Raw genomic sequence first — 25,122 nt, forward strand, 5'->3', positions numbered from 1 at the left:
TTTTTCTCGGCTACAACTCTAGGTCATGCTTTTACTTTTACTTTTACTTTAACTTTAACTTCTACTTCAGGTCAAACATCAAATTCGACAAACATAAACTTTGGATTTGCACTACTAAAGCTTCTTCAACTACTTCTCATAGCCTTCTTGTTTGTTTCCTTTGCTCTAACAATCTTAAAGATCCCTAATATCTTGATTGTAATCACGGTATTTTCTTGCATTTATTGGGATCTAAGGGCATGACTATCTTTTATTGAACCCAGTTTCGTGGAAGGCAATAATACCAAAATATATTTCTAGTCACACATCAAATTCTTACAAAAGCAAACCAAAGAAGATCTACACTAAAGATCAAACTACTTTCTCTAAATATGCAAAGTTCATTTAAAGAGCCCAACAATTGGCGAACAAAATGTAATAGTCTACCACCTTCTTGGAGTGTTCCAATTTTTTTAGAAAAATCCCAAGGATTTTAGCCTTACTAGTTCACGTAATTCTTGTACTATTTGCTAAAAGCCTACTCTTATGTTGCAGAGCCCTTTAAGTGCATCACAGCCATAACATTTTCCATTGAATAGGTTTTCCAATTTATTTAAGTTTACATCTTGGTTCCCATGTGTAGCATCTTCTTATTGTCCCCTAATTCTAAGTTTTCTCTTACCAATATTTTTCCATGCTTGGTTATTCCTTGAGGTCACCTCATCCTGATTGCAATTTGACTTCAAATCCTTGTTGGCTTCCACATACCAATTTCTTATTGCATTCTGAAAGACCTTCACATCATAATTTTAATTTGAAGCCTTTTATAAAAATTGCAAGCTAACGATCTTGTGTCATCCATTATGGAGTTAAGAGCTATAGCTACCAACTTATGTGACATGGTGTTATCCTTCTAGGCTAAGTTGATAATTTACGATTGGCTCATAAATGCTTTTGTATGAACATTGCATGGTAAGTACTTTACTCCTATTGACTTGGGACAAGTAATATTCTATTTCATCTGCATCTCCTTTAGATCATGCATATGAATATGAACCCCATTTTCATTAGTGTGAGGCACAGTGGATTTTGCTTCTCTCAACGTGTTGTGATATGCTCTTCAACAAGCACTATTTGATTGAATCACACCCTCTTGACATTATGTTCTTGAGAAAAGATCCCACTTCCAATCTGAGTTTGTTTCATTTTGTTAAAACTAGAGCTCAGAAATCCATAAAGATAACCAGCAATAAGAAAAGAGAGAAAACTGAAACAAAGAACACCATAATTATCCTGGGAAAACCCTTCGAGATTGAAGGGAAAAACCCAGCCACACAACACAAAAAATCTTTATTGATAATGAAATGTTCAAGTGTGCAATATCCTTTGCTTGATGCAAATATATAACAATAGGAGAGACTCTTCACATTACAACCGAAGGTCTCTTGAGATTCCCATAACTCCTATAATTAATTATAACTCTTCAAATATTCATGCCTCAATGCATGCAAATGACACATGTCATTTACATTTTAAATTACAAATTAAACTTAAGTGTCCTTTTCAAAAGAAGATGACAATAATGGTAATAATGTCCAGATTTCAAGAGATACAAATCTCTATTGCATCTACAAACTTTAACACTCCCTCTTAGCAAGAGAAAGATCTTCAGGTGAACAATCACACAAAGCTGCAACCAAAAATGTCAATAATAAATTCTGATCATACAAATTCAAAACATAATTCATGGAGTTTACTCAACATGAAAACCTGTAACAATTACTCATGGAATCACTCAACATAAAAACCTATAACAATTACTCATATTCATGGAATCACTCAACATGAAAACCTATAACAATTACTCATATCCATGGAATCACTCAACATGAAAAGATTTGTAAGACTCACAGCTAAGCCTTTAATCACAAACTCTCTCAACGTGAATTATCATGGAATCTTTCAACATGACATCCAACTCCCATCATGTATTCTCTCGATGTGATGACATCATGGACTCTCTCAACATGATGTTCACTATCACATAGTGAAAGAGTTATCATAGCTGATCTTACAATCTCATTTATTCACACATGAATAAAATAGGCAATAACAAATTAAGACTTGATTCCATTTAAGTCTCAAATTTTATAAATACCATAAGCATCACAAGCATCTATGAGAGTGATGGGAATTCCATAAGTACTCCCTCTTAATTATGAAGCCTCCATTTGAAGCTAAAATCTTCTTCTCAAGCTCAACATCTCCCTCTGAAGCTATATTCCTTAGCTTGTTACATCTTGCAAGTAACCAAGAGAGATTAATAAAGAAATATATATACATTATGAAAACAACCAATTAATAGAAGGCTTATCTCTTCTTCCTTTTTTTTTATTACAATTATGAGCTTCATAACATGGCAGGTTACTATGTCACTGCTCATTATTTCAACTTTGCATGCTCATGCAATTATCCCATGTGCAGACTAAAACATGGCTCAGTATTATAAATTCTCAAACAGCTTTGCCCATGAAATATATCTGTCTGCTTGAAGGAATATCAAATGAACACATCCAATACGTAAGGATAAAGCCTACAAGAATTTCATCAACAAAGATCAAATTTAAGTACCACAAAACAAGTAAACAGAATGCACTCTCAATATTCTAGATTCTGTAGACACCAAAAATGATTAGAATAAGATAACCATCATGAATATCATAATTTTCTAGCCAAAGGAATACGCTAGACAATCTATATAACTTCAATCAAGAAGAATGATAGACACGGTTCTGGAAAAATGTTTTTCAGCCAAAAAAAAAAAAAACTCTCTTATTAATTAGAATGTTGCATGCAACCACGAGAGATTAATAAGTATTAATGACTTATGATATCAACTCTAAAAGGTTATGCACTATTCCTAGTAAAATGAATACTAATCTCTTTCGTATTTTTCTCCATAGAAACTTCTTGATACGTTGGATATTTACCTGAGACTATAAGAGGAAAGAACTTAGCCTACCCGATCATAACGAGCAAACGCAAGAGGGGAGTGATTTGACTTTTATTTTGCCGTGTAATATATCCGACAATATGTGGAAAGATAATAGACGACAATCTTGGCATATACTATCTTTACCGCTTCATAGGAACTAACCAAAATAATCCACTGAGGAGAATAATATAAGTGATAGTTACAAAGGCGACAGAAGATTGGAATAAATAAGACAACTGAAACCAATTGAACTGAATCCAACATGGATAACGGGAGGAGAGTCAATGCATGAAAATAGAAGAATGCTTGATGCTGCCATGAGGAATGTGAGTTGGAGATGACACTCGTCCATGCATGAGCATCTGCAATATCAATGCTAAAAAGATAATAATGAATAAGTATCGCAGGTATGAAGATAGCAAAGATTGAGCCATTCCCTTGACATCACAGGGAAGGGTTAGGACTTGACGGGTGCCCTGAATAGCAAAATGAGGCCAATACGACACAACAGGAATGCTCTCTCATCTTTCAAATGACCAAGACGATGGAGACGAAGAATGTTTGATAAAATAAAATAAACTTCATTGACCTCCGCTAATCTAATAAACACCGCTTGATTGCATGGACGCAAAGAACCCATAGTTCGCATTCGACAAGATAATGTAGAGACACATGATGCCACAGTTCGATCTTATTTTCCAGAACATATAAGTTTATAACCTTATTCTCTTGATACACTTCCGTATACAGAGGTTTGTTCACTTTCTATTGACACAAAACCTCCATATGCATGCCTCACCTATCTCTCTCCCTTGAGAAAATACTATCTCATACACTTGTGCATAATCCACATGCCACACAAGCACAAGCCACCAATAGATAATTAAATAAGCATAGCACAAATATGACTACTGAAATTTATGAACAGGACTTTAACATCTGCTTGCTGAGCTATTTCCAGATTTTGATTTCTGTAACTTCAATATGCTTTAGATTGAACTGAAAGTATTTATAGAACCTTGCTTCTCCCTTTTCCTCTGACATGCAACTCGTGATCAACATCACTCCTAAGATTGCTATTATCTAACCTAGCTCTGATACCATGTTAAAATGAGAGCCTAAAAATCCATAAAGATAACTAGCAATAAGAAAAGAGAGAAAACTGAAACAAAGAACACCAGAATTATCCTGGGAAAACCCTTCGAGATTGAAGGGAAAAACCCAACCACACAACACAAAAAAAATTTATTGATAATGAAATGTTCAAGTGTACAGTATCCTTTGCTTGATGCAAATATATAACAATAGAAGGACTCTTCACATTATAACCGAAGGTTTCTTGAGATTCCCATAACTCCTATAATTAATTATAACTCTTCGAATATTCATGCCTCAATGCATGCGAATGACAAGTCATTTACATTTAATATTACAAATTAAACTTAAGTGTCCTTTTCAGCTGAAGATGACAATAACGGTAATAACGTCCAGATTTCAAGATATACAGATCTCTATTGCAGCTACAAACTTTAACACATTTAAGGTAAACGATTATGTCGTTTACAACTAGTGGTGTTCTATTACTTCACGAAAGCACTTTGCATCACAATTTTCATGATTGGCATGATGGACATAAGGGTGAATATATTGCATATTGTGGCTTAGCTGTCCATAAGATATAGCAGAATATTGAGCTATTAATGGGCAATGTGCCATTCATGCAGCCACTTGTCCAACACTCTAAAATGAGCCAAAGCGTAATTTGACACCCATCATGTATTTTGCATTGCCAAGGCCCTTTGTATCACAATTTTTAAGAGTGTATTATGAATGATATTGCAATGCATGATAATTGTAGACCTTTTTCAATTAGTAAGATCCATGATCATGGCAAGCAGGATGGACCTATTACGAAGTAATTAGTAAATATTTTCTTGATATTAACAGTGATCAATAGATCATTATATACAAATCAATAAATGATGTTTCCTTACTAAACAATCATAAAGAATAGAAACATTCTATTCTAGCTAACAGTTAACTAACAACTAACTAAATATTAGAAACATGCTAATATTTACAATAGATTACAAATAGATAAACATTATATAATAATAGATAATAATAGAAGCTATCTATTATCGTAATACTCTCCCTTAATGGTTAATCTATCCACAACCCCAAGTTGTCCTCTAGATTTGACAAACTTATCATGACCAAGAGGCTTCACGAGAGTCTGATCCACTTTAACGACATAGTGCAAGTCTATTGTCCTATCTTCAACAAGCTGTCATATGTCGTGACACTGAACATCGACATGCTTCGTACGTTGATGGAAGACTAGATTCCGTGCTAATTTAATAACGCCTTCGTTATCAACAAAGTGGTCGGTCCTGCTAGCAACATATGCATATCCCCAAGCATCCAATGAAGCCAAACTGCTTCACAACCTGCCTTAACTATCCCTTTGTATTCAACCTCTATGGAGGAGAAAGAAACTACCTACTACTACTTACTGGTCCATGTGACGACACCGGATCCCAAACTGAACACATATCCAAAAGTCGACCATTTATCGTCAAAAGAACCTACCCCATCTGGATCTGTGAACCCATTGAGTCTAGGATCGAAACTTCAAGAGAACAGAAGTCCATAATCTGTAGTGCCCTTCACATAACGAAGCACGCGCTTGGCTACCATCCAATGATCAGCCTTGGGAGTTGTCAAGTGTGAGATGTAACTGATTGTGAAGCTATTATCAAGTCTAGTAGCAGAGAGGGGAATAAGGCCGCCTACTAGTTGCTTGTATGTAGTATCATCAACTAGAGAAGAATCAAACTTGGCTGATAACTTCAGACCTTTCTCCATGGGTGTAGATGTAGGCTTGCAATCTTGCATACAAAATTTGTCTAACAGAACCCTAGCATATTTGGACTGAGAAATGAATATACCAATAGACTATTGCCAAACCTCAACACCTAGCCAATAATGCATGAGCCCAAAGTTAGTCATATCAAAAGACTCGCATAAACTCTGTTTGATTCCCTTAATCAAAGATGTCAAACTTTCAGTGATGATCAAATCATCCACATAAATGACCAAAGGATGATATCACTGTCAGTAATCTTGATGTACAAATTTGAGTCAAGAGAACTCCTTTTGAAACCTTGATCACTACGGTACTTATCAATTTTCATGTGTCATGCCTCAGTGGCTTGCTTCAAATCCATGGACAACTTTCACCAGTCTAAGAACCTAGTGTTCTTTACCAGCAACCTTGAAACTAGGAGGTTGCGTCACATAGACCTCTTCTTGTAGGTTACCATTCAAGAAAGCAATCTTGACATCCATCTCATGGACTTTCTAGAAAAACTGTGTTTCATGGCTTGGACTAATCTAATTGTGCTCATCTTTGCAGTATAAAAAAATGTCTCCTCATAATCAATGCCCTAACGCTAAGAAAGGCCCTTTACAACTAAAGGAGCTTTGTACTTATCCAAAGTACCATTAGACTTGTATTTGATTTTGTAAACCCATTTGTAGCCAATGGGTTTCTTCCCTAGTGGAAGATTAGAAAGGACCTAGGTGTTATTCTTCAACAGGCTCTGGTATTCAGATGTCATGGCCTGTTCCCACTCTAGGATTCCGTTAGCCTTAGAATATGTTTGAGGTTCAAACACACAATGAATGTTGGCCATGACAAAAAAGTTAACTAACTCCGTAAGTTTGCTCTTTTTCCTAGCGATTCTTCCATCAATGAGCTCATCATCTCGAAGACCAGCAGGTGTCTTAGCCCACCACTTAGGCCGGAGAGGAAAACGACCAACTTTAGTATCAGGATATACTCTATGATTAGGTTCCTCATTAGTAGAATCGGGATCAAACTCAGGTGAAGCCTCTGCATATCTAGTGGATCCTATCGAAGAAGTCAGAGGTGTCTATACAAGAATCACTGGTATAAGTGAACTTGTTGGAGCACTCCCATCAGGTGGACCTAATGGAAGTTGAACTCCCAAATCATGAGACTTCATAAGCTAGTCTGCTAGATCAAGAACAAGAGAAATAGGCATGAATGGTCCTCATTGTTCATCAAAGACTACATCACAACTGTACAGGAGACAAGATGTCTCAATGTCAATCAAGCAGTAGGCTTTGTGAAGACTAATGTATCCAACAAGCATGTGTTTCTGACGCTTGGCATCCAACTTGGTGCGTGACACATGAAGGATCTAAACAAAAGCAAGAGAGTCAAAAAACCTTCAAGTGACTAATTCTGGGCTTGCGACCTAACCAAGCCTCTTCTGGAGTCTTAACTTTGACTGCCACTGTGGGTGATCGTTTCAAAAGATAAACTGCAGTGTTAACTGCTTCTACCAAAAACTTCATCGGGACATGTCTGTGTTCGAGCATAAATCAAGCCATCTCAGTGATTGTTTTGTTCTGACATTCAACTACATTGTTCTGTTGTGGTGTGTGAGGTGTGGTTAATTGGCGCTTGATATCACAAAAGCTAGAAACTTCGTTAGAACAAAATCCCCCCCCATTCTCTGACCTTAGAGAAATATAGGATTTCCCAGACTCATTTTAAACTAAAGGTTTAAACTTCTGAAATACAATAAATGCTTTTGATTTCTTTTTAAGAAAATATACCCACAATTTTCTACTAAAACCATCAACAAACAATAGAAAATACTTGGACCAAGAACAACAAGAGTGGCCATAAGGCCGCAAATATCGGCATCAACAAGCTGAAGTACTTGAGAAGCTCGCAATGAATCGCCACTTGTGAAAGGTGTGCAACGTTGCTTCCTAGCTTGGCATGCATCACAAACTCCGAGCTGTTTAGTTTGAATCTCTAGCAATCTGAGGACAAGCTCTTCCCAAGCAAGCTAAGAGAGATAGTGCACATTTAAGTGCCCCATACAGCTAATGCCAAAGTGTGGTTATAGAAGACCGCCAACCAACAATAGCTAAGTCCTAAGAATCACCAGTATTATTGAGTTTGAAAAGACCATGATCCTCGAGACCCACTGCAACAATAGACTAATTCACCTTGTCAGTGTTGGTGCACTGATATGAATTGAAGGTGACATCCAACTATGGAGAGTGTCGCAGCAATTGACTGATTGAGAGTAGATTCAGTTCCACCCCTAGAATGTAGTACACATTCACGGAAATAAGATTCCTCCCAACAGATTGAATCTAAATGTTGTCTTTGTCGACAACAATGTACTCTTCCCCTCCACCAAAACTAGCATAATCTAAAAAAGGTTGGTAGTCAGTGACCCAATCTCTTCGGTGGGTGAAATGACAAGAGGCATCTAAATCAATGTACTAGTGAATGACTTCACATGATTTGCAGGTTTTTTAGCCATGAATGCGTAAAAGGCAGATTTTGTCTACCCTAGTGTGCTTTGTACAATTCGCTTAAGGCTATGAATCAGATTGCTTAGGTTGGGCAACTGAGCGTTTTCGAAATTCAACCTTTATGTGACCATACTTGTAGCAATAGTTGCATTGAATGTGTCATGTCCCCTTCTCAATTTTAGTTCCGAGTGACAGAAGTTAATCTATCTCCACATTCGGATAGATTAATAACTATTTATAACAGGATGCTTTCCAGTCACAATGGGGATTTAATTTAATTTATTCCAAAACTTTATTAAAATGTGTAAAGCTAAGTCATTTTTTATGTTTTAAAGTTATTTACTTTATAAATAGCTTTAAGTGACTACAAGACGAAAATGACATTAAATCCCACACTCCTTGCTCTTTGTACTTTCCCTCATTCTGAGGCTATACATACGGGTTTGCATTGGGATTAACAACACAAGAATATGAATATTGAATGCTCAAATTAAATCACCGGTTGCTTGAATGTGACTGGAAATCTCTTAAGGACGAAAACCCTTAAGAATCTTGGCAATACTAGACGTAGCCCCAATTTCTTGCCATTTTGGTGAATTAAGAAGTTAATGCAGTGCAAAATTCAAAAGAAATTGAATGAAGGAAGGTGGAATGAAAAGCAACTAACTCCATAGATGGTCACAGGTATTGGAGTAGTCAAACAAACGTAAGTCTTAGGGTGTTGGTAGGAAAACAATACCCACAATGGTATTAAGGTTATTGGCAGATTGAAGGCACAGGTTAAAGGACGTTTTTTTTTATAGCAGACAAGAGGAGCATTTTATAAGGGCCGAAAGAGGGGAAACGGGCAGAGTTAAAACCATCAAGCAGAGGTCGCGGGTTCATTTCACGTTATTTTCCTGAATAAGACTGCCACTTGCCATTATATGTTGTGCAAGTTAAATCGGCGAGGCCTAGGTAGCTTGTAACCCGCGTCAAAATTCGACCATCATTAGCTGCGCAAGAAGTTCTAATATTCATTAACGGAAGGAGTAAAACATAGTCGAAACATCCTATTATTTCATTACGGGTGTATGGTCAGTGCATAGTGAGCGTGGGATATACAGACAACGGCATTCTTTTCCTTCTAGAACACTGAGCTCGGACGGCTCATCAATTTTGAGGTTGGTTTTTAATAGTTATCAAACACTGAACTGGAATGCATAATGTTATTTTCAAACTGAAGCAATTATTGTCGTCCCTTGTTTTCAGTTGAGTATCTATTGTTATTTGACCTAGCTTTATATAAACATTTATCTGTAACTGCAAAATACAAAGGAAATCACAACCCAGTTCAATATTTTAGTTGTATTACAATGGTGTCAAATGTTTGATGTTATTCTAGTTGTATAACTTTTAGAAGTAATAATAATATTCTGAGGCAACTTCACAAGAACAGTAATCAAATTGCAAGGGAACCGTTCAACGAAATTCTTCTTATACTAGCCTATCAGCAATTGTTGAAAATCCACCACAAAGATTATTACAGAATGTTCTTTTTCCTAGAGCCTTTTGTAGCTGGAGCAGAGGACTTCTATTCAAAAGACTATTGTGAGGAAGACTTTCCTTTAGCCCTCTAAAAAGATTTAGTAGAAAAGGCTTTCTCTGTGTAGGTGGAACTGGAACTGCTACCGAATTGTTGTTCCCACCGATCTTGTTGAAGCAAAAGTGTGCCTGTGAACTTCAGATCAACACCAATAGTGATGTTGAGAGTCTCGATTAAATGCTCGTAGGACTTGTGTAAACTCCTAAGGGTTATGACCACAATGTCCTCTTCCTCCCTCTTGCATCCAATGGCAAGCAATCGACCACAGATTTACTGAATCCTATTCAAGTTGTTCCTAAAGCGATTTCCACTCATCCATGACAATAGAAAACCAAGAGTTCTTGAGAAAGAATGCCCTGCTTTCATCTAAAGTTTCATGAAGTTTCTTGAGATGCTCCCATATCTCGGCAATTGTCTTGCAGGATGGAATCTGAGGGAGTTGATCATCAGCTACTAATAATTTGAGAAGCATCACCGCCTCCCAATTATTCTTATCAATACCAGTTGCAGTCGAGCGTTGTGCAACACCCAAAACAATATGATCAGTGTTCCGATATTCAAAGATTGTTAACACCTATTGCTTTCGTGTGCCATAATTCCGACCATTGAAATTTGAATTCCCCTCGAGCAAACTATTTGTCAAAGATGTTAGCACATTTTCCAGCGAAAAATTGTGAAGGCTCATACTTTGAGGTAAAATTTTGGAAGGCCCAGAAAAACCCAAAAAGAATATGTTGTCAGTTTCTAGATCCACTGACTCAAAAATTGAGGCACCTAGAAAAACGAACAAGCAGCTAGTTGAGCTCGCAAAAAATTCACCAAGAATCTGTAAACAAAAATTGATTTGGTACAAAAACTTAGGGTTTCGAATAGAAACAACCCTAGCTACAAAAAAGCTTGAGAATGACAGATTTAGCATAGAAAAATGGCCTATTTTCAGCACAGAAAAAAAAAATAACAAAGGGTTTGGAAACCTTAGACAACATCAAATACTATAAATAATGGCCACAAACAAACTACAAATCTCGTCAAAAAATGTTGCATGACGATCAAGCGCGATTTTAAGAAAGAACACAGGAAAAAATAGCATGAAATTGCGTTACACAAGAGCAGCGATATGCAGGAAGGAAGGCCATGTTTTTGTTTGCAGAGTTTGCTACCAAACACACGGATTTGCTGCCAAGAAAAACCTATTAGAGAAGGAAAAATCGCCTAAATTCCTTAATGGGTTTTGCAAAAAAAGATGTTATTTTGCCCACAAATTTTTCAGAAAAATTAATCTCGAAAATTGAAACAATTAATTTCCAAAGAGATTGTAAATTTTTCAAAAAAATTAAGTTAGCTCTAATACCATATTACAAAGTAATTAGTAAATATTTGCTTGATATTAACAGTGATTCGTAGATCATTAAATACAAATGAATAAACGATGTAATAGTGTTTCCTAAGGTAACGATCATAAAGAATAGAAACATTCTATTCTAGCTAACAATTAACTAACAACTAACTAAATATTAGAAACATTCTAATATTTACAATAGATTACAAATAGACAACCATTAAATAATAATAGATAATAATAGAAGCTATCTATTATTGTAATAGACCTATTACAGGAGGCTTCGAAGACTAGGGTTTCAACGGAGCCACAGAGGATTCAACATGGGGATGGGTAGTTTTATTTCTAATGGAAAACAATTTCTTGCTCATAGTGATGTTACAGTCTCAGCACAAGGCAAGGAGTAGAGATTGGTCGACAAAAGTACACAAGCAAAGATTGCGCTTTCCTAAGCGACCATTACAAGACTTAAAAATATCGCCTTCATTTGGCCTTTAGACTCAATGTCCGCTTCCTCAACAAATGGGGTTTTTGGCCCTACAATCTGAAGTGAGGCTGCTAGTACTGAGCCCCAACCAAGAAGACTATGGGCAGGTGAGGGAAAAGAATGTCAAGGCAATGACCACAAAAGGATGTGGTGCAAGTGGACTTTGTGGGAGAAATGGATTCAGCTCCAGAGGGTCCTCTGGGTCCTAAGTGCCAAACCATCAACAAGGGACACATGGTTTGGCAGGAGTGTCAAAGTGATGACTAGCTAGGGGCATAACTGCAGGTCTGGTGGATGAGGTAGAAAAGGAGGTTGCTTATAATGTTGTTGTCTTTTCCAAGCTTCATTTCAGTGGAAGATTCCAGGGTTTCTAGCCAAGCCTATGCAAGCTTCACAAATGGATATTAGAGAACTATGAAATGATGTTGAATAGATGTGTTCAAAATTCAAATTTGCCTGAGATCCAAGGGTTTCTTCATTGTAGTTTATTAAAATGTTTGAGATGAGAATAAGGTGTTATGTGAAGGTCTCTAGAGTTCGAAGAATAAGCATCATTGGATGTTGAAACCTTGGCATCTAGCTTTTTATCTAGTGAAGAAAGCTTTTGACAGGGTTCCCCTCTAGGTAAGACTTTCAAATCTGCCACTTCATTTTTGGTTTGACTCCTATATAGAAGCTATGGGAAATTTTGAGGGTAGTTTTTTATGTTTGATGAAAAGACTTCAAACTTCTTGCATTCAACCCATGCTTGGACTTTAGTAGAGGTGAATACGGTTGATCGACTTCCAACAGAAATGACGCTCAAAATGTCAAAAGGTTTTTAGGTGCAACCACTAAATTATTGTACTATCCCCAATATTATTAAATGATTTTCTTTAATTACATGTATATGGCCTCGAAACTAATGTTATTATCTCTCAGGCCCTTTCTTATTTTATTGTCAGCAATGTTTTGGCTGTGTCAACACTTTTTGTAATCCTTCGGGAAGTTTGCTTGAAGTCATTCATAAGGTCAAGTTAGTTGTTGTTGTAGGTATGTGAATTTGATAGTCTTTGTATCTGCAAATTCCTGTTGGAGTTCAGCTGTCTACAATTTCAGTGGTAAAATGTTAAATCCCAATTTTTGGCTCAATTTAAAAATGTTTATATAGCCGTTGAGGTTTCATGTGAAGTCAGTTGACAGCTAAAATTAGTTACGATTCATGTGAAGATGACATGTTAGTTGATAGTTATGATGTGATAATATTGTTATCTTGAAAACTTGGAAAGATGGTTATTCATTATAAATTCATTCGAAGTGAAATTGTGGTTAGTCATCGTGATGGTTTATGAATAATAACTTGTTATAGTAATTATGATTATATTAAGGAATATGATATTATCGTGGAGAATTTCCTTTCCTTGCAGAAACACATCGAAGAGGGAGGAAACATTGCCAGAAAGTAATCGGGCACAGGGGCACCACCTATCACCAGGCAAATAGGTACGAAACCTAAACCACCATGGTGAAGGCTAAACGGCTAGGCGACCATGTACTAACCAGTTAAATTATATATATCACTTAATAATAAAAGAAATCGCTAAGCATACACTGAGCTATGAACAAGTTGGTAACTTTATTACTATGTTATTTGGTTGGAGCCTCCTAGTGTTTAAAGCATGTCCTAACATATCGACACCATGATACCCAAATATATATACATGTATATGTGTATATACGTAAACCAATTTTATATATATAAGGACGTATACGCATACTTGATATTTGGCGTATATGTAAGAAATATATGCATGGGGTTTACACATGTACACATATATACATACATACATATATATAGGTATTTATAGATACCAAGATGTTATATATTAAGACAGTATCATTGTTTCTTTCATCCTAGGCCAAAGTCTTGTTTATTTTGCCTTGAGCAGCCACCTTGCTAATTATTTCTTTGGACCTTATGTCATTTCGGTGACCTTCATAATATTTAAATATATGCCACATGTTTGATGGCTCTTTGTTTCTTTTATAACTCCTTCACTGCCACCTATCTTGTTCTTTAACAGAGCAAGAGGTAGTTTATGGATATGATGAGCTATTACCTTTGGACTAAAGAGGGGAAATACCATAGCGATTACCAAGTCCAAGCTCAGAATCCATTACCACTTTTAGCCACAATAACTCTACCTTTTTGCATTCAATCTACAGCTGCGATAGCTCTATATTTGTCACCATTTTTAGCCATGATAACTCTTGGGATTTTAGCGCACCATAGTATCATTGTGCAAGACCACTGCTTAGAGCATATTGATTAACTGCACAAGTGGTGAACCTACATAAAGAGTGGTGAACCTATATTTTTTATAAAGTGTTCAAGTTTGCCAGTGCAAGAAACTATTTGCTAGCAAAGAGGTAGAATCCATGCCAAGTTTTGCAGCATTAATACTACCTCCGTAATCCTACTGGCTCGTTTTGTTCTTTGTTTTACCTATCCAAATGTGATCATATACATCGAATGAATTGAGAAACCGAGCTTGTATAGTTTCTCTCCCAGCATTCTTTGTTCAAGACGTGAGATATGTTTGATTGCTCGAGAGGGCAAGAAAATTCAATGCTAGATTGTTTATCAAGCAATGTAATTTCAGGTCATGCATTTAAATTTGATTACTATCTTTTATTCAAAGAAGTTTGCATTTGTATTGCCGACTTGCCTCTTAGGAAAGGCTTCAATATTTTTCTTTATTGAAAATAACATCGGACTGATGTCAATCTTTATATTTCCTTTGTTATGTTGATATAAGAATAGAGATCTCCCAATCAAAAGTTTATGCCTATGATTATTTTGTTTACAAATACGAATGCACATTTGTTACCATCAAAGGGTGTTGTCTCATGCAAGGATATGGTCCATTTATTCTGACATGGGAGCTACAATCTTGAGATAAGAAAATTTATCAAAATGAAAGCATACCTTAATTATAATGTCAAAGGCCAATTTATACCAAGATGCTTGGTGTCCCATGTCTGTTTCTGGGTAGAGAGGGTCTTTCTCAGTTGAGATTGTGTGGGGATATTTAAGGGTTCGTGGTTGGGAGGTTAAGCCCTTGACAATGCTTCTCCTCTCCACTAGATGCCAAGGCTTGCACAAGACAAAGATAAGATCTGCATTCAAATATCTTCTGGTAACGGGTATTTTACTTTTATGATATTTGTAATCTCAAGTTGAAGAAATGTTAAATAGTTAATATCGTATAATCAATTATCCCCTTCAATGCTTAGAAATTAGTTTCCTTTTAAATGTATTACAAAATCAGTGAAATCAGTTGATTTTACAGATTGATCATGAAGTGTAACTATCTGTATGAGATAAGCTTACTTGATGGTTGTTATAATTGTCCTTCATTCATGTGAATATGAATATTAAAGTATCTTTATTACTTTTAATTGTGATAATTAGAAATGGGAGAAAGGGATGTTACAATGGTTTTGTTGCCCTAAATGGTATTGGTTATATGATACAATGATATAACTTTTATGCCCTGAGTAGTATGTGGACTAACCCAAGATTTTGTAGATGTTGCCTAGGCAGATTCCAGTTTCCAAATCTAGGGTATTGCAAACTTAAAATCCTCAACTTAGTTTTATTTGATTATGCCTTCAATTGTTAGTTATGATATTTCAGTTAAATTGATTGTAACCGTTAATCTCCTTCGCATGAACATGTAAGATAACTATTATAACTGCCTTCTCATGAATGTAAAGTAATAATTCTATTTCAATAATATGCTAGTTGTTAGCTAAAGCCCGAGAAAAGGGGATGTTACATAAAAGACCCTCCCTACATGGTATTTGTAGTTCCGGTGGGAGTAACTCCTCACCCTATTCTATCCTTGGTCTGAATTGATGTAATCATAAGTGTTATAATTATTAACACAATTCCTCTTATATATGTGTGCTTTCGAACTTGTATCCTGGTGTATCAAATGATTTTTGTGTTATACTTCATTCAAATCAAGGAAATTGGTATCCGTACACATCACGAAAGGAAGACAAATTGATGTTGTACAACCTTTAGACTGCACGCTGAGTTGAAGAAGTTGATCGTACTATCAGATACACATTGTATGGACTATATATCCCCACTGTACGGATGAACATTCTGTCATGTTCTCTAATTGTCTGGTGTTCACCCTACAGGCTCAACAAATACCACCATTCCTTTGTAGTATGAACATAGTATTTCTTGTGGTGTTGTTACCATGCAAAGACCATCGTCATACGGTCTTCTTTGACCACCATACTTGAGTTTGTAGCTTCAATTCGATTGATTTGATCATGAGATACATTGTTGACAGTAAATCATCATTTAGACAAATATATATATATATATATATATAATTATAATTATAATTATAATATATATTATATTATATTATATGTGTATTATGTCATATTATACATATATTATATATATATGGTTATTTATATTAGAGTTAATATATTATTATTGTCTAATGATAATTAATTGTAGAGACATCCCTTCATGAGACATCTCTCCTCCTCTAATATTTATAAGTCTTTAAATCTGCATTTTGGAAAACACCTATAACAATGGTAGTGTTATTACATTTGCAGAAAATGATCCCTATTACTCAACATGGTATCTGAGCTAAGCTGCAAATGCAATCATTGACATCGGAGAGAAATCAAAGGTATTTCTTACCCGCCTAAGACAATAGCGAACAAAGGAGAGCGAGCTCAATCAAGGACAACAATGTAATCACAAGAGAAGAATCTACACGCAGCAATCAAATATAAGCATGGAACGCAGCTCATTAGCACGAAATGAAACGATGGAAGAGTGGGATATAATAAAGGAAGAAACTTGGAGCTATTCTCCAAGCGCAGTCATTTGCACTCAATTCCACAGAATAGAGCAATTCTTATACTTGTCGAGAATATGGTAATGAGCCATTCACTCCAAAAATGTCCAGAATATGAATGAGCATAGAAATACCAAGAAGAAGGAAGTCTTATATGGAAATTCACATCCTTGCCCATTAATTATCCAGTATTGAAGCATAGTTTGATGGAAATAATTAAGGAAGATGGATAGTATTTTCCCTTACTCGGTTGGAATTTTGGGTATGGAGGAAGAGAGAGTCCTTTTAGCACACAATAGTACAAATCATATGCCACATTCCGAATGTGTTGCAAGATCAGATTAGAGGGAAATAAACAAATCATAGGGTGAAGACATTTGCAGTTATTAGAAATCTCTTTAATTCACACATCAAGTACTACCGATACAAAGGAGCATAGACTCTAGAAATATAGCGAACGGAGGTCCACTGGGTATTACAAAAGATGACCACTATATATCTACTCATCTACAAGTATTCAAAGGTTGTTAAAACTTTACTTCCAAACTGCTTTAGTATAGAATCTAAAATAGAACAATGCAAGTTATGAAGAGCAGATCATCGTAGAGATATTGTGATAAAATTATTCTATCATTGAACAACAATAAGGACCATATAAATCGGAGGTAGTCTGTAATGATACTTGATAGAATATTTGTTATCCAGTGTTGGATTACTCTAGTTTGAGCAGACGTCATGAAAGACGAGGCTACATATATTCAGTAACAAAGATCATATACAATACCTAAAGGCGATCACTGTGACTATCGAATGGAAATGATCCTAAAATTAACAGTATATATATCCATATCTAGTGCAATGACCTTGTAGAGAAGGAATTTAAGAGAACTATCACGATTTTTTAATCGAAGTCATTATAATGGTGTACAATATATATATATATATATATATATATATATATATATATTGAAGGTCAAGCATCTAAAGCAAGCATTACACCATGGAGATTGGCGACACCAATACTAATCCATTGGTGCAATTGCTCTATATTCGGGATCATTAAATAATACGATTTCAACCATAGGACAAAGACTATTGTCTATAAAACACAAGGGCCATATTCATATGTGTAAGAAATATGAATGAGTTGATCTACGTAACAAGATAATAAGGTACTGATTGATTAGCTAGGTATGTTTTTTCAAAATAAAAGGGCTTACAGTTTGGTGAGGCAGCCATTTAGCTGTTTTGAGTAGCATTCAAAATTGTATGGGGCACAAACAATTGATGATTGGGCGCACATTCTAATATTGAAGAGAGACATATTATATGGTTGACATTATTTTTAACCATTGATCCATACTTAACAATTGAATGTAAATGTTAGAGGTGATTAATGGCCCATTCCCATCAATGTTTATATCATAAGGTAGCAATATCAATATTGCAAATTAATAAAGGGAGCATTTCGAACATTGAATGAATGTTGAACGAATGGAGTACATAGAGATCGCATCAAGCACCCTCTAACCATTCCTATTAAAGTTTTGAAATGATAACCACCAAAGTATGCAAGGAGCACGTAAGGCGTACTGGATCTCCACCCATTTGGGACCCACAACAAATAACAGGAACCATTTCTAGAGATACTATCTCTAAAGAATATTAAGTGGAACTCAAAATAACGGGGGAGATAAGCATTATTATATCTTGAGAACTATTTTTTGTACTTAATCTCTTATTTGTATTTATTATAAGATCTATGTGCCTTGTTGTTTTCTCTTCGAGGATGATCTTGCAGGAACATAAGGCTAGTACTTTACACATGCTACCAAATATTGTGCAAAATCAATCTTATGACAGTAGCTTGGAAGTTGGTGTGATCTAGAATTCATTACTCATCTGATGATCAGTGAGGCTCTTGGAAGTGACTATTTTTAATGATTGAGATAATGAGTATTCTTCCATTAAGAGGGAGTCTAACACTTCTTCAAAGGCAACATAGGAGTTCAGAAGATTGATATTCAAAGGGAGTCTAAAATATACATGTGTGTAATTGCATGATTTTGATGGGCCTACCCTTGTATACATCATGAGGAAGTAATGACTTGTCACCAGAAAGTCAAAAGATTGATATTAGATTCAGGTGGAGTCCAACATGCATCCTTGGGTGAAGAGAGCCTCTAAGGGAGTAACTAGAGGACCTGACTTTCTAGGACTATTGTTCAGAGGGAGAATTTTGAAGTGCAATCCCTTGTTAATGATCTCTTCTCTATAAGGGAGAAATTCAAAATGAAATTATTTGTAATGCACTCTCCTCTGTGAGAGAGAAGTCTGAGGTGAAAACCCTTGTTCCACCCTCTAGGAGCAGCTATGGTGGGTCCACCCTCTGACTTGGTTCAGGGTGGATATCATGTGAGTTACATGATGTTGTTGTGATTTATGTTGTGAAAGGTGACTATCTTCCATTTGATATGTGTGTGAGCTCGCTATTGTAAGGTGATGATCTTAGCAATAGCTTAAGCATGTTATCATGATAGACTTCATTAATTGGTTGTCCTGGAATGTGTCGGTAATCATTTTAACAAAATGTATCACGATCGACTACATTAATTTGTTGTCCCGGAATGAGTTGGAAATCATGATAGTTTGCTTCTTGTGTTGTATTCTTGATCCATTGTCATGATAGACTACATTAACTTGATCTCCCAAACTGTGTCGGAAGTCATGACAATAAGTAAATCATGATAGTCTTAGATTGAGCCGAAAATCATGAGATCAAGATTGATTATCTGATTGAACTATGTTTGTGTCCCGGAATGTGCCCTAAATCAGATAGAATATATTCTTAAAGGAATATAATTGTGTATAAGCATTTTTTAGGCAAACTCAAATATGAGATTATTGAGATTAATAAATCGATCATACCCTCCCTCACTAAGAGGGAATATTAAAGCAATAGCTTCAGTTGGATCTGATATCAATATATGGAACATACATATACGTATGTATATATATATATATACATGCATATGTAAATACATATACATGCATACATGTATATATTTGATTTACTTCACATTGATATCTCATGTTATTTGATACTTTATGATCATGCCTTGATTGGGTTGTATATATTAATATATATACTGTGATAGTTCCTCTCATGTATCAAGCATCTTGTGACAATAATGATACTATATTTGTTGTTTTGTTATTTGATAGACTACATTCAGTTATTGTCCTAGAGTGTCGGAGATTAGAGAAAGTACATCTTTCTAAGATATAACATATTCTTGTGGTAGGCATCAAGGATTTGATGCTAGTGCACATACCAAAAGAATATAAGTATGATGAATATCATATGATCTTAGTTACCGGATTCACAAGTCAGAGGCCGGATCCGAATTCGGGTCCAATTAGGATCTGGGCAAGCTCCCCATTCCTGCTTGTGGATCCGTCAGGATCCACGGAGGATCCAGGCAAGATCCTCGCTCCTGCCCGTGGATCCATCAAGATTTGCGGCCCACGGATCCACAAGCAAGAACGAGGATCCTACCCGATCCTCATGGATCTAGTGCAGATTTGTGTAGATCCAAGCCCAAGAAAGCAAAAATAAATAAAAAGGTGGGGCCAACTTAATTTTTAATTTTTCTTTTGTCTAAACCGTAAAAACGACCCTTCAATTCATTATGCAAGTTCATTTCTCTCTATTTCGCTCTCATAGTTTTAGAATTATGTATATTTCTCTTATTTTTAAGTATATATAATGCATACACACACACACACAAATCCTCTACAAATCATTATTGGGAAAAAAAGAAACCCGAATCCACGGATCCAATTCACGTACCCGAATCGGGTTCGTTTCACGAATTGACAACTAAGCATATGATTGATAATTCTTGTTGAATCATACTTTGGATTATATTGAAAGATAACATCTAAGTTGATGGATATATGTTGATATGCCATTCCAGGAATATCATATCAAGACAATATCTCTCCATATGCTTGAGAGCATAATGCAATCTATAACAATCCTCCCTAGCTAAGAGAAAGTGTTGAGTGTGTAGCTTCAGTCGGATTGATTTGATCATGAGATACATTGTTGATGATAATCATCATTTAGACAAATATTCTTATATATAATATATTATATATGCTTTATATATATATATATATAATATTATATATAAGGTTATTTATATTAGTGTTAATATATTATTATTGTCTAATGGTGATTAACCGTAGTCTTCTCTCATATTTATAAGTCGTCAAATCTGCATTTGGAAAACACCTATAACAATGGAAGAGTTATTACTTTTGCAGAAAACGATCCATGTTACTCAACACATACAAGCAGCATTAGAAGATGAGATTGTTGTTGTACGAATGGCCTAGCTATTGTTGTACAAACATAAGGAGAGTTGCCTACGAACGTGGCAAGAGTAGTTCCAATCTCGCCCTAGGAACATTACAATTTTGAAGGGATACCCTTTAGATGTAGGAGGTATATGGTAGCCCAATGTGCTAAATGAAAACAAGATAAGCTGACCTCTTGGTAGAAGGATGTATCTCACCTCTATTATATGATAGAGAAGAAGGGTTAATAGCAAAAGAGCTTCTCTCAGGTAGTAAGTGAGCGATGCCTCACCAATGATGTGACGATTTGAACATGAATGAACAACCACTATTGAACAATGTTAAGGTTGTCAATTCAGGTTATGATAAGGAACCTCTAAACAAGAAAGATATGCTACACTGGATGGGAGGGGAAAAGCGACCTATAGCAGCTCAAGAGGGAGAGGACGATCTCTATGCTAGAAACCAAAACCAGCAAGGTGGAAGGTGTGTTCATGTAAGGCAGATGACTGATTTGACGGATTGGCAAGATGAGGTGACAAAGGTGGAAGAGAATTGGGTAACTGTTAAGGGCAAAAAACTCAAGAAAACAAAGACTTCCTTTGATATGACTCTACCCTCACACATGAAGGGAGGTGCTAAGAGCAGATCTTGATTGTCAATTGATATTTTTAAGGTCTAATAATGACTTTTTTGGTGTTGCCAATAGTGGCATGTTGTGATGGTTAAGTTGTTGAGTTGTTATCCTTGCCATCAAGGTTCAAATCTAATGGGGATGAGGTCCCCCGTTTGTGGCCTCACTGATTCATAGCTCCAGGTCAAAGTGTTTACCCCTCTTCAAAAAAAAATGACTTTTTTGGTGTTAGTGTTTCTAAGGAGAGATGTTTTCCATATTGCGGCCATCCTAGTCCAGACCAGGTTTTCTTCCCAAGTTATAAATAAAATCTAAATCAGTATTACCAACCAAAATAATAATAAGATCCATCATTGGCATTAAAGCAAATGCACAGGAATTAACAACCACATGAATAGCTCTTCAAACTCTAAACCTACACTCATGTGGCAACTTCCAAGGTTGTTAAATGGTCCATAACCATTTATAATCCATGATAGTCACAATGGCATAGATCCACATGCAATGGTAGAGAAGGAAAATGATCCATGCCACCATTAATACAACAAATGAAACTTAAGTTCCAACATGATCTTCAGAATCTCCATCCTAATGTATCTCACAAATTCTTCCTCGGCAATTTACACAAGAGGTTGGCCATTTTCTGGTAATTAATCAAGTGACATGTGTCACGCATCCGTAGGCAGCTATCTATGTAATTTTTTTCTATAAAGGAATGAATTTTTAAATCATTAAAAAGTTGGGAAGTGAAGCAAAAAAAGTCTCTAAATTGTGCACATCATCCAATATTGTATGTTCATTCTATCGTGATAATTCTAATTAGATTATATGAATGAGGGTTTGATTTCACGTTTATCTCTTTTTTGTATTGTTAGTTCAAGATAGGCACCTTTGTAGAGGGGGAAGGGGGGATGGAGAGAGAAAGAATACAAGGATTTACAATATTTGAAGATTGTTTGATAAGTAGAATTGTGTAGTTAAATGTATTTGCAAGTTCAAGTTATTTTAAGGCAATAATAATTGAATGGTGGTTATACCTAGCGATTCTATGTTCGCCTAAATATGCACCAATCCAGTTGTAGTAAACCTCTCGACCCAATCATTTATAATAATGAATAATCACTTCATGCACATTTTGTTTTGCTTTGTTTTATCATGGGCATGTTAGTGCATTGAGAATACAAGAATTGTATATGAAAGTGTGGTATTTCATGGATATTTGTCAAGTATGGATGAACAGATTATTTACATTATGCTATATAGTTCTATTGTATTTCAGAGTCCAGTGTGCTCTAATTGGGCTGCCTCCCAAGTTACTTTTACATTTCACTTGTATATTGCTCATATTTCCACACTTTAATTTCCGTCTCATGAACAAGCTCCTTAACCAGGTCTTGCATATCCACCCATGCCAAAAACCAATAAGGAATGTGAAAGTCAATAGTGCTTCAGACTACACACACCCAAAAGCTTCCTTAATATGCATGTAGAAAGAAGAGAGTGTTGTTTTTCCCTTGACAAATAAGAGAAGTAATATGACTCTAATTCTACCATTTCTAGAGTTATTACATTTCAAACAATATAACTATTTGTACCTTTTATATTTTCAAAGTGCTGAATATAACTAATCCATAAAGCAAAAACATTTGACATTGATATACTAATGAATTCTTAAAAATAAGATATTGTTAATGAATACCTGACTCAGCAGCTTTGGCTTGTCAATTGTTGAAAATGTTATTTCATGTATCGGTATTTGTACAGGTATTTGTCTGCAAAACAAAGTTCAAAAATTAGATATCACCATGACGGATGAATATTTATAAGAAAACAGGAAAAATACCTCCTGCTATTAAAAAAATAGTGTAAAGTGAGTGAATCTACTTAAGAGCATTCCAACTAATAACCCACAACGTGCAAATATCAGAATTCACATGAAGAAGTTACCTGAAATAGGCAGGCAGTGAACACATATCTATCTACAGTAATAAAGATTGCACATCAAATAGGGGAAAAAAATGTTCAGCACTACAAAAAAGGAATGCACGATGTCGCCACATCTTATTGACCCTTTCATATGGATGTAGAGTAAAGAAGATATAGTGCCCCATAAAATGGTTGGAAACCACCACCCATAAGTAACAAATGTCACTTCTAGTAGTAATCTCAAAAGTTACATAAATGTCACTTCTAGCTGTATTTATTTTTAAATTAGGTATAAATAATCCCCTTAACTTTATTATTATTATTTATTATTACTAATTTTTAATATTTTAATTTTATTATTATTATCTATTAAATTATTATTTGTTATTTACTTTTTTATATTGTTATTCATCAAGAGCTGCCAACTAACCAACTATTTAATGGGAACCAACAACTCAATTATGTGATATCCATTTTCCAAAAGAGAATTTAATAAACATTAAAAATTAATAATAAATAATAATTTAATTAAATTTTTAAAAATTCTAATAATAAATAATGATAATCAAGTTGAGGGAATTATTTACACCTAATCTTTTTTTTTGTTGATTGTGCACTTGTTGGTTCTTGTTTAGGTTAGGGATTATTTACACCTAATCTTAACCAATCAAGGACTCATATATATGTACTCATTTAGTTGTATCAAGGACATCGGTCAATTGTCATGTAATTATTTGCAAATCACTTGACTAGAATAAAATGCTCTATCTTTCTGGAACTACAATTGTGTTTGATATTCTACATTTCTATGGTCTGTTTTGTTTACCCTGTGTTGTAACACAGACCTGTGACAAGCACGCCCAATTATAGCCTATCCGAGCTATTAATTAGTTATATATTCTTTATTTTTTTAGTTAATTTGTTAATCTTTTTTCACATCACATCCTAGCCATTAACTAAATAAAGAATAAATTAGCTATTAATAAAATAAATATCTAATATTTATTTAAATATTTTTAACCTTCACCTATTTCTCTCAATCCTTGCTTGTTCTATTCTAGCCATTGGATTCTCTCACATGTGTAGGAGTTGATGAATCCAACTCCGCAGTCGCCAAGATCACCTACATGCAAATATCCTATCGAAGGGAAACCAAGAAGGAAGAGGTGGAGATTGGGAAAAACCCTAAACGGACATGAGAGAGAACATATTGTAAAACAATGAAATTGTATTTACAATGAAAATGGAATGAGAAAATACAAAGAGAGAGCCCGAATATAAAGGCCTCATGGAAGCTTGTAGAACACGCTGGAAGGTGGTAGAAGATAAGGTTGACAACCAAGCACACTTCCACAAAAAGGTGGAACATGCTAAAAAGGAACAAACTCCCGTGTTGTCAACAACTCATCATTACATGCATTAACTACTAAATATTAAATAAATGCATTAACCTAAGTAAGCTTAAGTAAATAGAATAAATAATTAATAATTAATTAATTATTTACTCTAAAACCCCCCTTAAGTGCCACATAGGGGAATGCCTTAAGCTCGCAAAACTAAGATGA

General features: G+C 35.3%; 1 protein-coding gene across 5 annotated transcripts in view; it reads right to left on the reverse strand.

Moving 5' to 3' along the window:
- The window catches only part of LOC149532199 (serine/threonine-protein kinase STY46-like), a 233,620-nt gene that overhangs the window by 147,589 nt on the left and 60,909 nt on the right, over positions 1-25,122 (reverse strand). For all 5 annotated transcript variants that reach the window (XM_089811791.1, XM_089811792.1, XM_089811794.1 and 2 more), the window contains one exon: positions 23,331-23,403. In XM_089811791.1, coding sequence (XP_089667917.1) covers positions 23,331-23,403 — 73 coding nt within the window. The remainder of the gene's footprint in view (positions 1-23,330; positions 23,404-25,122) is intronic.

This window comes from Cupressus sempervirens, chromosome 11 (genome assembly GCF_028749045.1).
Source record: "Cupressus sempervirens isolate cs-2001-9-10 chromosome 11, ASM2874904v1, whole genome shotgun sequence".
Classification (NCBI taxonomy): domain Eukaryota; kingdom Viridiplantae; phylum Streptophyta; class Pinopsida; order Cupressales; family Cupressaceae; genus Cupressus; species Cupressus sempervirens.